The sequence below is a fragment of the Neomonachus schauinslandi genome, unplaced genomic scaffold, assembly GCF_002201575.2.
Source record: "Neomonachus schauinslandi unplaced genomic scaffold, ASM220157v2 HiC_scaffold_142, whole genome shotgun sequence".
Classification (NCBI taxonomy): Eukaryota; Metazoa; Chordata; class Mammalia; order Carnivora; family Phocidae; genus Neomonachus; species Neomonachus schauinslandi.
Genome location: NW_025408843.1, coordinates 25,233 through 39,771, shown reverse-complemented (window position 1 = coordinate 39,771; position 14,539 = coordinate 25,233). Strand labels below are relative to the sequence as shown.

Sequence of the window (14,539 nt, the reverse complement as noted above, 5' to 3'; positions counted from 1 at the left end):
TTTTGGTCCATCTCTATCCCTACTAGCATATAGGGCAGTCTCTGTCGTTTATATTTCCAGCTTCTCCCACGATAGTGCCTATGACTTGACAGGTACGGTATGTATTTGTCTTTCTGAGTGAGTGAGTGAGTGAGTGAACAAGTGAATTAATGCGATGTTTTCTGAAGTTGGGTTTTTGTTTTGTGTTGTTTTTATAGGAAGGAGAGGTGCAGCCGGCAACTGGAAAAAAGGACAATGGTATTAATATTACTGAAAGTGCTCCACAAGAGCAAACAGTTAATGACCATCTAACTTCTGCTGATAGAGCATACAAAAGTAATAGTAGTGGTAAGTTAGTAAACATCTGTGAATTTTTTCCTATGCTCAAATGCTAGTATAAAGAAATCTGAAAGTATATAGATCCAGATATGTTATGCATTTCATTAAGATATTTTTCTTTTGCTGTCTTTCTTTTTAAGTATCCCGACTACTACCAACTTTTTCTTCCTGAAAATAATTCAACCCTCTGGAAATCTTTACTGCTATTACTTTTATTTTATTGAAATATTCATGAGTGGGGATAAGCTTGTACATATGTTTAAAATTCATAATAATACATGTTCTCATTAATGTATCTGTGACTGTATTTTATAGTTACGATGTCAGCATTGGGATTAGGAGAAGAGGAAGATGGAGAATCACCTTGGGATTCTGAGGTACTGTTTTCTTATTATTTTAAAATATAAGCATTGAATGATGTTACAGCATAAAAGGGATGCTTAGACTTTACTCTGTCATCTCTGCATTTGCCCATAAAACTATTTCCTTATACTTTTTACCTGTAATTGATAAAATAATTATGTGCTAAATGTAATAATACAGCATAATACAGTTCTGCTAATTTGCAAGCTTAACTTAATGAAAGCTGTGTAGTATTATTGCAGAAAACTGACACTTACGAGTGATAAGGAATTAGTTTGCGTTTTGAATTTAAGTTATCTAAAAAACTAAAGAATTACTCCAGGCCAACCTATGGCCAGATGTGATTCTATGGTGTATATGGATGTGCAAAATTCCTGATGAGATCTAGAAGGTTTGGATTATAGTTTTTTACGACTTGGAGTTTGAAAAGCTAATGCCTAGGACTTGAAATATTTTACATATATATATATGTGTATATATATGTATATTTTAAGATTTTATTCATTTATTTGAGAGAGAGAGAGTGAGTGAGCAGGAGGGAGAGGGAGAGAGAATCTGAAGCAGACTCCCTCTGGGCGCAGAGCCCTACTGATACCAAGAGTTGGACACTCAACTGACTGAGCTATCCAGGGGCCCTGAAAGTATTATATTTGGATTGTCAAGTAGATTTACAAGGAGCATTGGGATTATAATAACAATTTGGTTTAGTGGTGTTTTACTTATTTATTTTAAAAAAGATTTTATTTATTTATTTGAGAGAGAAAGAGATAGAGAAAGAGAGCATGAGCTGGGGGAGGTGCGGAGGGAGAGGGAGAAGCAGGCTCCCCACTGAGCACATGGGGCTAGATCCCAGAACCGACTGAGCCACCCAGGTGTCCCTGGTTTCGTGGTGTTTTAATAGGTAAAAGCCATTTTGGATCGTTAAAATAGTATGCATTGAGTATCTTTGTGGCAGCCATACTTGTAGAAACAGAAGTATAAAGTAATGATGACCTATTCTAAGGTGACAGACTGTGGAAGGAGGTAAAAAGGGCCTGATCTCTTAGCACAGGCAGGTGCTTCAGAATGGTGCAGGCACCGTATTTGAAGTCAAAAGATATGCTAGCATCCTGGTTCTGTCACTTGGTAGCTGTGGGATGCCAGAAAAACTTGTTTAACCTGTTTGAATGTCAGTGACCTGATTCATAAAAATGGTACTAATACCTACCTCTCAGGTATGTGTAATGAACAAATGTGGTAACAAATGTGAAAACACTTTGTATACTGTAAAGGCCGCTATGGAAATATAGGACAAAAATGATCACAGCAGTATTTAGTGATTTATTAAATATTGAGGACACTTTTTTTTAAATGTGAAGATTTCTGAAGGACAGTAAAATAAATGGCAGTAATGTCCAGAAAAGAATGGGAAAGTTAGAACGGGCAGGTGGATTTCTAAGTTGGGGTATGTTACTTTTTTTTGATACAGTACAGTACTGTTAATCTGTTTTCTCTTCCTTATGATTTTCTTAATAAACTTTTCTTTATATTGTAAGAATACAGTATATAATATATATAACACACAAAATGTGTTAATTGACTTTACATTATTGGTAAGGTCAGCATTAGGTTATAATTTTCTCTGACCTTCCATGCTCAGTTTACAGAGTCAATGGCCAAATGAGGATTAAGACGTCGATTAGATCTAGAGAGCATATACGAGGTCTTCTATTTAAATGTTTTGGTTTTTCATTTACATTGTTCCTATTTTTAAGTCTAATTGCTTTTAAGGTAGGAAGTTCAATAGGAGATTAGTAGTTAAATTTTTGGGGAATCAAAAGTTATATGTGGATTTTTGACTGCACGGCTGTCAACGCCCTTAACCTTTGCATTGTGTAAGGGTCGACAGTATAGTGACTTGGTACTTGAGACCTTCTCAGTGAGGTGATTTTATTTATTTTTTAGAGAGAGAGAGAGAGAGCATGTGAGAGGGTGGGGAGAGAGAGAATTCCAAGTAGGCTTCATGCTCAGCACGGAGCCTGACATGGGGCTTGATCTCATGACCCTGAGATCATGAACTGATCTGAAATCAAGAGTTGGACACTTAACTGATGCTGCCACGCAGGCACCCCCTCAGTGAGATTATTTTAAATGTTTTGACCTTAAATACATTTCTGTTATTGAATATCAGCTATGTACCAGGCTGTATAAGTTGAGGGGTTAGGCTGTAGTGGTAGGAGCAGAAAAAATAAGGAAACAACAATATATTGGTAAGTTACTATAAGTGCTTCATATAAAGAAAATGGAAATGTTAGGTTAGGGAGTTTTGGAGGAGTTTGTAATTAGGATGGGGATGAGAATGGGAGTGGAATTTTGTTAGTCAGGAAAGATCTCTCTGAATGTGGCAAGAGCCGCCAAGTGGCGGATGAGAAGGACCAGTCGTGCGAAGGTCTTGGAGAAGGACATTCTAGACAGAGAGAACCATGGATCACATCTATTCATCATTTCACTCTTATGACTTGGAATGACTAGGAAGCTGGAAGATCCACCCCATTGACATATTCATTGTTATTGTTGTGTGTAGAAAAGAAAATGTGCATACTAAAATAAGTGCCTGGTATGGGCGCCTGGGTGGCTCAGTTGGTTAAGCGACTGCCTTCGGCTCAGGTCATGATCCTGGAGTCCTGGGATCAAGTCCCGCATCGGGCTCCCTGCTTGGCAGGGAGTCTGCTTCTCCCTCTGACCCTCCTCCCTCTCATGCTCTCTGTCTCTCATTCTGTCTCAAATAAATAAATAAAATCTTTAAAAAAAATAAAATAAGTGCCTGGTACATTTTTTTTAAAGATTTTATTTATTTATTTGAGAGAGAGACAGAGAGAGAGAGAGCATGAGAGGGGGGAGGGTCGAGAGGGTCAGAGGGAGAAGCAGACTCCCTGCCGAGCAGGGAGCCCAATGCGGGATTCGATCCAGGGACTCCAGGATCATGACCTGAGCCGAAGGCAGTCGCTTAACCAACTGAGCCACCCAGGTGCCCGAGTGCCTGGTACATTTTAGGTAATTAATAAATAAATGTTCTTATTCTTCCCTTATGAAAGCTTACTACTTTTTTTTTTAAATTTTATTATGTTATGTTAGTCACCATACATTACATCATTAGTTTTTGATGTAGTGATCCATGATCCATTGTTTTCGTATAACACCCAGTGCTCCGTGCAGTGCGTGCCCTCCTTAATACCCATCACCGGGCTAACCAATCCCCCCTCCCCGCTCCCCTCTAAAACCCTGTTTGTTTCTTAGGTCCATAGTCTCTCATGGTTCATCTCTCCCTCCAATTCCCCCTGCCCATTTTTCCCTTCCTTCTCCTAATGTCCTCCATGTTATTCCTTATGTTCCACAAATAAGTGAAACCATATGATAATTGACTTTCTCTGCTTGACTTATTTCACTTAGCATAATCTCCTCCAGTCCCATCCATGTTGATGTAAAAGTTGGGTATTCATCTTTTCTGATGGCTGAGTAATATTCCATTGTATATATGGACCACATCTTCTTTATCCAATCACCTGTTGAAGGGCATCTCGGCTCTTTCCACAGTTTGGCTATTGCGGACATTGCTGCTATGAACATTGGGGTGCATAGGGCCCTTCTTTCACTACACCTGTGTCTTTGGGGTAAATACCCAGGAGTGCAATTGCTGGGTCATAGGGTAGCTCTATTTAAAAATTTTGAGGAACCTCCACACTGTTTTCCAAAGTGGCTGTACCAACTTGCATTCCCACCAACCGTGTAAGAGGTTTCCCCTTCCTCCACAACCTCTCCAACATTTGTTGTTTCTTTCCCTGTCCATTTTTGCCATTCTAACTGGTGTAAGGTGGTATCTCAGTGTGGTTTTGATTTGAATTTCCCTGATGGTAATGATGATGAACATTTTTTCATGTGTCTATTAGCCATTTGTATGTCTTCTTCAGAGAAGTGTCTTTTCATATCTTCTGCCCACTTTTTGACTTGATTATTTGTTTTTTGGGTGTTGAGTTTGAGAAGTTCTTTATAGATCTTGGATACCAGCCCTTTATCTGTAGTGTCATTTGCAAATATCTTCTCCCATTCTGTGGGTTTCCTCTTTGTTTTGTTGACTGTTTCCTTTGCTGTGCAGAAGCTTTTTATCTTGATGAAGTCCCAAATTTCATTTTTGCTTTTGTTTCACTAGCTTTTGGAGATGTATCTTGAAAGAAGTTGCTGTGGCCTATGTCAAAGAGGTTACGGCCTACGTTCTCGTCTAGGATTTTGATGGATTCCTGTCTCACATTGAGGTCTTTCATCCACTTTGAGTTTATCTTTGTGAATGGTGTTAGAGAATGGTCGAGTTTCATTCTTCTGCATGTGGCTGTCCAATTTTCCCAGCACCATTTATTGAAGAGACTGGCTTTTTTCCATTGCATGTTTTTTCCTGCTTTGTCAAAGATTATTTGACCATAGAGTTGAGGGTCCATATCTGGGTTCTCTATTCTGTTCCATTGCTCTGTATGTCTGTTTTTGTGCCAGTACCATGCTGTCTTCGTGATCACTGCTTTGTAATATAGCTTGAAATCCCGCAACGTGATGCCCCCAGCTTTGTTTTTCTTTTTCAACATCTCCTTGGCGATTTGGGGTCTTTTCTGATTCCATACAAATTTTAGGATTGTTTGTTCCAGCACTTTGAAAAATGTCCTGGGAATTTTGATCAGGATGGCATTGAAGGTATAGATTGCTCTGGGTAGCATAGACATTTTAACAATGTTTATTCTTCCAATCCATGAGCATGGAATATTTTTCCATCTTTTTGTGTCTTCTTCAATTTCTTTCATGAGTGTTTTGTAGTTCCTAGAGTATATATCCTTTACCTCTTTGGTTAGGTTTATTCCAAGGTATCTTATGGTTTTTGCTGCTATTGTAAATGGAATCGTTTCTTTAATTTCTCTTTCTACAGTTGTGTTGTTAGTGTATAAGAAAGCAACTGATTTCTGTGCATTGATTTTGTATCCTGCCACATTACTGAATTGCTGGATGAGTTCTAGTAATTTGGGGGTGGAGTCTTTTGGGTTTTCCACATAAAGTATCATGTCATCTGCGAAAAGAGAGAGTTTGACTTCTTCTTTGCCAATTTGAATACCTTTTATTTCTTTTTGTTGTCTGATTTCTGTTGCTAGGACTTCTAGTACTATGTTGAACAACAGTGGTGAGAGTGGGCACCCTTGACGTGTTCCTGATCTTAAGGGAAAGGCTCTCAGCTTTTCCCCATTGAGGATGATATTCGCTGTGGGTTTTTCATAGATGGATTTTATGAGCTTGAGAAATATTCCCTCTATTCCTATACTCTGGAGAGTTTTAATCAGGAAAGGATGTTGTATTTTGTCAAATGCTTTTTCTGCATCAATTGAGGGGACCGTATGGTTCTTCTCCCTCCTCTTATTAATGTGTTCTATCACATTGATTGATTTGCGAATGTTGAACCACCCTTGCATCCCGGGGATAAATCCCACTTGGTTAGTGGTGGATGATCCTTTTAATGTATTGTTGGATCCTATTAGCTAGGATTTTGTTGAGGGTTTTGGAATCCATATTCATCAGGGATATCGGTCTGAAATTCTCCTTTTTGATGGGATCTTTGCCTGGTTTGGGGATTAAGGTAATGCTGGCCTCATAGAATGAGTTTGGAAGTTTTCCTTCTGTTTCTATTTATTGAAACAGCTTCAGTAGAATAGGTATTATTTCTTCTTTGAATGTTTGGTAGAATTCCCCAGGGAATCCATCACGCCCTGGACTCTTGTTTTTTGGGAGGTTTTGGATCACTGCTTCAATCTCGTTACTGGTTATTGGCCTATTCAGGTTGTCAATTTCTTCCTGTTTCAGTCTTGGCAGCTTATAGGTTTCCAGGAGGGCATCCATTTTTTCCAGGTGTTGCTCAGTTTATTGGCATATAGTTGTTGATAATAATTTCTAATAATTGTTTCTATTTCCTTGGTGGTGGTCGTGATCTCTCCCCTTTCATTCATAATTTTATTAATTTGGGTCCTTTCTCTCTTCTTTTGGATAAGTCTGGCCAGTGGTTTATCAATCTTATTAATTCTTTCAATGAACCAACTTCTAGTTTCATTGATCTGATCTACTGTGTTTCTGGTTTCTAATTCATTGATTTCTGCTCTAATTTTAATTATTTCTCTTCTAATGCATGGCTTAGGCGTCATTTGTTGCTTTTTCTCTAGTTCTTTAAGGTGTAGAGTTAGTTGGTGAATTCGGGATCTTTCTATTTTTTTGAGTGAGGCTTGGATGGCTACGTATTTCCCACTTAGGACCGCCTTTGCAGTATCCCATAGGTTTTGCACCGATGTGTTTTCGTTCTCATTGATTTCCTTGAATTGTTTAAGTTCTTTTATTTCTTGGTTGACCCAAACATTCTTGAGCAGCGTGCTCTTTAGCTTCCAAGTGCTTGAATTTCTGCCAAATTTTCTCTTGTGATTGAGTTCCAGTTTTAGAGCATTGTGGTCTGAGAATATGCAGGGAATAATCTCAGTCTTTTGGTATCGGTTGAGACCTGATTTGTCGCCCAGTATATGGTCTATTCTGGAGAAAGTTCCATGTGCGCTCAAGAAGAATGAGTCTTCTGTTGTTTTAGGGTGGAATGTTCTGTAAATATCTATGAGGTCCATCTGGTCCAGTGTGTCATTCAAAGCTCTTGTTTCCTTGTTGATTTTCTGGTTAGATGATCTGTCCATTGCTGAGTGTGGAGCATTGAGGTCTCCTACAATTAACGTATTGTTATCAATATGACTCTTTATTTTGGTTAATAGTTGGCTTGTGTATATGGCTGCTCCCATGTTGGGGGCATAGATATTTACAATTGTTAGATCTTCTTGTTGGATAGACCCTTTAAGAATGATAGAGTGTCCTTCCGTGTCTCTTATTACAGACTTTAGTTTAAAATCTAATTTGTCTGATATAAGAATTGCTACCCCAGCTTTCTTTTGAGGTCCGTTGGCATGGAAGATAGTTCTCCATCCCTTCACTTTCAGTCTGGATGTATCTTTAGGTTCAAAATGAGTCTCTTATAGACAGCATATGGATGGGTCCTGTCTTTTTATCCAATCTGTAACCCTGTGCCGTTTTATGGGAGCATTTAGGCCATTCACGTTGAGAGCGATTATTAAAAGATATGAATTAATTGTCATCATGTTGCCTGTGAAGATGTTGTTTTAATACATTGTCCCTGTAAATTTCTGTCGTATATCACTCTTGGGGTTTTTCTCCTTTTATAGAACTCCCCTTAATATTTCTTGCAGGGCCGGCTTAGTGGTCACATATTCTTTCAGTTTCTGCCGGTCGTGGAACTCTGCATCTCTCCATCCATTCTAAATGAAAGCCTTGCCAGATAAAGTATTCTTGGCTGCATGTTTTTCTCCTTTAGTACCCTGAGTATATCTTGCCAGGCCTTTCTGGCTTGCCAGGTCTCTGTGGATAGGTCTGACATTATTCTGATGTTCCTCCCTCTGTACGTAAGGAATCTCTTCCTCCTAACTGCCCTTAAGATGGTTTCCTTGGTTCTAAGATTTGCAAGTTTTACTATTACATGCTGGGGTGTTGGCCTGTTTTCCTTGATCTTGGGAGGGGTCCTCTCTGCCTCTAGAACTCAAATGTTTGTTTCATTCCCCAGATTAGGGAAGTTCTCAGCTACGATTTGCTCAAATACATCTTCTAGTCCTCTCTCTCTCTCTACTCCCTCCAGGATTCCAATTATTCTGACATTGGAATGCTTCATGGCGTCACTTATTTCTCTGATTCTATTTTCATGGATTCTGAGTTGTTTTTCCCTGGCCTTGTCTTTTCCCTTTTTATCTATTATATTGTCTTCCAGGTCGCTTCTTCTGCCTCAGTTACCTCAGCTGTTAGATTATCTAGATTGGATTGGATCTCATTGATAGCATTTTTAAGTTCTGCCAATTCACCTTTTATTTCTGCCCTTAGAGACTCCATGTTGCCATTAATTGATTTCTCCATTCTAGCCATTGTCTTCACAATTGCTAGCCTGAATTCCATCTCTGACATCTTGGCTATATCTGCATCCATTCGTAAATCTGCAGCATAAGTCATAATCTCTGAGTCTTTTCTGTTTTGGGGGCTCCTCCTCCTAGTCATTCTGTTGAGGGGTGTTTGAGGGAACGTATAGAGTCCAAATTATTGACCAGACCCCAAGCAAGATGCACCTGTTTTCTTGGGACCTTAGGGTTGCTGGCCTCTTGTTTTCCCAGCCTGTCTTCTGCGGGAGGGTCCTGGCCGTGCTGTTACTCAGGCAACCCTGTTTGGGCGGAGTTGCCCTGAGCCCCTGTGGTGGGGGATGGGCTCAGTGGAAATCAGTTTTTGGGGCTTTTGTTCTCTGGCGCCTTTCCCTGGCGGCTTTCCGCATCTCTTCTGCGAGTCAGAGCAGAAGAGACCGTTTCCAACCCTCTGCCTCAGAGCAGAGAGACCACAGTCTGTTTTTCCGTGAGCTCTCCAGGCCACACTGTCTCTGTTTCTGTCCGTGCTGCTATAAACTGCAGCGTCCTGGGTTGTGCGCCCCTCCACAGCGCCCCCAGTCCTGCCTCCAGGTCGGGGCACGTCTCTGCCCTTTGCGTTTCTAAAACCGCCAGCCGCTCCCAGTTCTTGCCGCCGCTCGGGGTTCCCACCCCGGGGCTTGCAGTTCACCGGCGGGACACGGTGCACCACGTTTCCGTCTCGTAGCCTGCAGTTCGCGTGCGCGCGACCGTCGCTCCGGGTTTCTGTCCGGGGGGCTGCGGTTCGCGTGCGCGCGACCCCGCCGGTCTGGTTTTACACCCCAGGGGCTGCCCTAAAGTTCTTTCCGGAGGCTACCGGTCTGCGAGTCTGTGCCCTGTCCGCAGTGCGCGAGGCTGTCACTCACCGGGGGTGCAGGATCCCCACGGCCAAGCACCCTCCCGCTGCCATTTATCCTCCGATATCTGCCCGCAGAATCAGGGCTCTCCGCTTCGTACCTCAAAACCAACTGCCTGCGATATTCTGTTTGTAGAGATCCAGATCTTCTTACATCTCAGGCTGGTTTCGTGGGTGCTCAGAGTGGCCTGGTAGATATGCAGCTCAATTCTGGGGACCAGTTGAAATAGGGTCCCCTACTCCTCCGCCATCTTCCCCCCCTCCGCTTACTATACTTTTTGAAGAGTTTCATACCTGTATCTAAAATTTTTTGCTATTATTTAAATATAATTTCAAGAAAAGTTTTTCTTCCTACTTTGCCATTTCATTCAACCATTTCTCCTGTCAATAAAAAGTCCAAGCCTTTGTTTATCTAAATGAAGCAGCAGCTACCACAGTGTTCTGTTTATAGTCAACATGATATGCTCCAAGGTTTCTCATCATGTCAAGTATCTTACTTTAGCACTGAAAAAGTTTCTGCCATTAGGAACAGTTTAAATTTGTAGCAAATATACTTATTAAAGAATTTGTTTAACTACATATTTTTAATGTCCTTTTATTTTGGTGGGAAATGCAAAGGAGAGTTAGGTGTTTTGTTAGTTCCTGTTGAAATGTACATATAAATCAGTCTTCTGTCTATGAAAGTATTTACTCCTCTGGCCTTCCATGTTCAGTTTACAGAGTCAGTGGGCAAATGTAGATTAAAAGGTACACTTAATCTAGAAAGCATATATGAGGTTTTTAGATGTTTTGGTTTTCAATCCATGCTTTTCTTATTTGTAAGTCTGATTGCTGTTAAAGTAGGAAATTCAGATATTTTCTTAGAAAAGGATTAGGAAGTCTTTATGCAGCTCATTTTTGATGTTAATTTTAACAGAGTATTTCTGAGAGTCCTCCAAAGAAAGACATTAAACATTTATTTGGAGCTGCAGATCAGAAAGGACCACGTATATTAAATGAACAAGTAGAAGGTAAGAATTGTATTTTCTTAAAAAGTCACTTGATAGAATGTTAATTTAAAATGGGAATACTGATATGTTCTAATATCCAAAGAAAATCACCTATTAAATGCATAGAAAGGAGAAAGATGTGAAAAGGAGATCAACTGTATATCTTATCAGGTGTCAGCAACAGATTAAATTGAGAGTGCCACTGAAGGAGCTAAATTACTGGTTCCATTTCAAGATACTCTAAGACCTAAGGGACATCAGGAAATAAGAGGAAAAGAGGGAATGATGAGAAAGGCGGAGAGTACCGGGAGTAAATGAAGGACAAAGCAGCTCTTTATAGTGGAAGGTGGTAACATAAAATAATTCTTTTAAAAGGAAGAGCAGAGTATTTGAAATGCAGAAATAATATCAAGTGAGCTTCCAGTACCAAAGTTTGTCAGAGTAGTATGCCAAAATTTTTCCACTCTTAACTGATTTCCTCGCTGTTGGGACGACATTAAGGACTGGCGTAGCTGATTATGCAGAGCTATGTCCTAGTCAGCTATAAATGTATATATCTTAATGTCATATAAAATGGTGGCACTTCATAAGATAGTATCATTTAGTGCAAAATAGGAGAATTGGAAGGAAGAAGAGAGCAGGGTCAGTTAGGGGGAGATCAAGGAAGCTTTAGCCCTGATAAAAAGTGCATTAGAAAGTTTATGACTTTTTTAAAAAATTTTATTTATTTATTTGACACAGAGAGAGAGACAGCGCGAGAGGGAACACAAGCAGGGGGAGTGAGAGAGGGAGAAGCAGGCTTCCCGCCAAGCAGGGAGCCCAGTGCGGGGCTCGATCCCAGGACCCTGAGACTATGACCTGAGCTGAAGGCAGACGCTTAACAACTGAGCCACCCAGGCACCCCGAAAGTTTATGACTTTTAATACATTTTCAGTTTTGGAGAATCGATAGTGACGAGCTTGAGGCTTTTTCTAGAAGGTTCAGTTAAGGTAAAGGAATGTGGCAACAGACTCAGTGTGGACCAGAATTTCTCAAATTTTAGTGAATCATCCGAGACCTTGTTAAAAATGCACATTGTGAGCAGCAGGTCTGGGATTCTGCAGTCTGACTTCTCAGGTGATGTCAGTGTTGGTGGTCCTTTGGTCATGTGCTCCATAGGAAGGATGTAGACTTCCCTTTAGCGAAATCAGGAAGGGCCATTGGATAGTTCAAGACATAATGGAATCAAGGAAAAGCATTATTTTGTTTTTATTGCTGAGCATGTCTTTAGCTAGAGGGGAGCAAGGAGATGCTGAAATAGAGGTTATAGATGTAAGATACTACTGCTAAACAAAGAGGAAAGAAGTGGTGGAGATAATCTGTAATAAAAGGGATGTAAAAGCAGAACAATCAAGACCATAGATCCAGAAATTACTTTTTTTTTTTTAAAGATTTTATTTATTAATTTGACAGAGAGAGAGAGAGAGAGCGAGAGCAGGAACACAAGCAGGGGGAGTGGAAGAGGGAGAAGGAGGCTTCCCGAAGAGCAGGGAGCCCGATGTGGGACTCGATCCCAGGACCCTGGGATCATGACCTGAGCCGAAGGCAGACGCTTAACGACTGAGCCACCCAGGCACCCCAGAAATTACTTTTTTAAAAAATTTATTTATATTAGGGATAGAGAGAGCGAGCGACCAGGGCGAGGGGCAACGGGAGAGGGAGAGAGTATCCTTAAGCAGACTCCCTGCTGAGCCTGGAGCCTGATGAGGGCCTCATTCCCAGGACCCAGACATCATGACCTGAGCCGAAATCAAGAGCCAGGTGCTCCCAGAAATTACTTTTGAAGAAGGTAGATAGTGAAGGGAAGGAGGGAAGAAAGTGAGGCGTGTTAGCTAGGAAATTTTGGAGTTGATGAGGAAGCTCGAGAGAATTCACTTTAGATGACTTGAGTGTATTTGCACTCAACTCAACAAAACATTAAATTACAGCTGCTCCACAAAGAATACTGAAAGCAGATGGAGTGCTAAAGTTGGGGTAAAACAGCCACTCTTTCATCCTCCTCAGATCTATGGGACATCAAAGATCTCTCTTGTATTGGTATTCATTATTCCAATGAGATTAATTTGAATATGGAAGCTTCAGCTTTTTTTTTTTTAAGATAGCTAATTTTTTGATATGATAGCTGTTTCACAAAAACTTTTAAAGAATAACATGATCTACCAAATCAAACTAATTTTGGAAACCAAAGAGATTATAGGGTTCGTTCTCTAAATGCTACAATTGTTATTATCAGTAAGATTGACACTGAATACATATATTTGCATTTTTTTTCAATATTTATACTGGGTTCATATTTCTCTCTTGTCGCTGTCCTAACCCACCTTCCTATCGCCAGAAACAGAACACCAAAACCTAATGTAATCATTTTCAGAGCCAAGCATGAGGATTCAGCTTAGTACTAACTGCATGAATGTTTAGTTGCCTTTCATGTTTACATATAATTAACATTATGTCCATTTTACTTTTCAGATTCTCCTAAAAGTTATCCTTACGTGAAGGTAAAACTTTTATATTTTTATTTTGAATTTTTAACTACAGATTGTATGAAAGGTCCATCATGTCTTAATCATATTGTTTTAATACCCATTCAGCCTACTGTTGAAGTGAAAGATTCTGTTCCTAATAAAACAGTAGAAGTGAAGGAAAAACAAACATCCAACTCAGGTAAATTTTACAATACAAATTTCACAGTGGAAAGAAGTAGACTAAAATATTTGAAATGGGGGCGCCTGGGTGGCTCAGTTGGTTAAGCGACTGCCTTCGGCTCAGGTCATGATCCTGGAGTCCCGGGATCGAGTCCCGCATCGGGCTCCCTGCTCGGCGGGGAGTCTGCTTCTCCCTCTGACCCTCCTCCCTCTCATTCTCTCTGTCTCAAATAAATAAATAAAATCTTTTAAAAAAAAAATTAAAAAAAAATAAAATATTTGAAATGCTCACAGTCTTCTTATTCTGAATTCTTTCTTTTTTTTTTTTTTTGGTGGCAAATTTAACTGAAGGATTTGACATAAATAAGGTAGATACCATTGTTGATACCCATGTTTGAACAGAAGATATTTATAAGCATAAGAAAAAGAAACTTTTAAAATGTAAGCTTTAGCTCTAGTTTCTACTTTTATGTTTTGAATTCCTGAAGTTCCCAGTTTGGAATCCCATTACTTCCTTGGGATTCCCAGAAGTTAATTATTAGACTCTCAGATTTTTCCAGTGTTCACAATGTTTATTTCAATTCTGACCTTTCCCTAGAGTAAAGCTTCACTTGCTATCATGTCAATTGTGTTTTAAGTTTATTTCATCTTAGCGTTATTATGTTGATCATCTTAAGCCAAACAGATATTCTGATTAGTGGACTCTCTGTGTGTGTGTGTGTGTGTGTGTATGGTGTCTTTGACTATTAAAACTGTGGGAAGTAATTAGTTCTATCCTAGTATTTGGTAGACACAGTCTTTTAAAACCATAATTCTGAAACTTATTGGCCTTAGGGTCCTTTTATACTATTTAAAAATTATTAGGAATGCCAAAGAACTTCTGTTTAAGTGTTGATATTTACCGTATTAGAAATTAAAACAAGCCTTTAAAATACAAGCATACACGATTATACATTGTTAGCCGTTAGAGCTCTGACCCACTAATCATGCGAGTTGTGATACTATCACGTATCCTAACTTTAGAAAACTTCACCATACACTTAATAAGAGAATGAGAGTGAAAATGTCAAATAACATTTAGCATTACTGAATGGATGGATTGGAACTCCGGGGATTCTCAGATGACATGGGAGAACTGTTTTAAACCGTGTACAGGGTTCATGGATATAAAATGATAGAGGGGCCCTTGTGGTGAAATGGGCATTAAGGTTTCATTTCTGCATTTCTTGCTTTTTTCTTTCCCTTGTCTTAAGAGGTTTAAATCAGACAATCTTGTTTAAAAAAAAA

General features: G+C 39.7%; 1 protein-coding gene and 1 long non-coding RNA gene across 2 annotated transcripts in view; both read left to right on the top strand.

Moving 5' to 3' along the window:
- The first annotated feature begins 316 nt into the window (after positions 1–316).
- On the top strand, positions 317–10,581 carry LOC123323660. Its single transcript, XR_006539509.1, has 3 exons — positions 317–327; positions 634–695; positions 10,496–10,581. It is a non-coding gene; the product is annotated as an uncharacterized LOC123323660 (long non-coding RNA).
- A 272-nt stretch (positions 10,582–10,853) lies between these two features.
- Positions 10,854–14,539, top strand: part of LOC123323659 (ankyrin repeat domain-containing protein 26-like) — a gene marked incomplete at its 3' end in the record, with an annotated part of 24,097 nt that continues 20,411 nt past the window's right edge. Inside the window, exons 1-3 of the mRNA XM_044912107.1 lie at positions 10,854–10,869; positions 13,077–13,105; positions 13,199–13,271. Of these exons, the coding sequence (XP_044768042.1) occupies positions 10,854–10,869; positions 13,077–13,105; positions 13,199–13,271 (118 nt within the window). The remainder of the gene's footprint in view (positions 10,870–13,076; positions 13,106–13,198; positions 13,272–14,539) is intronic.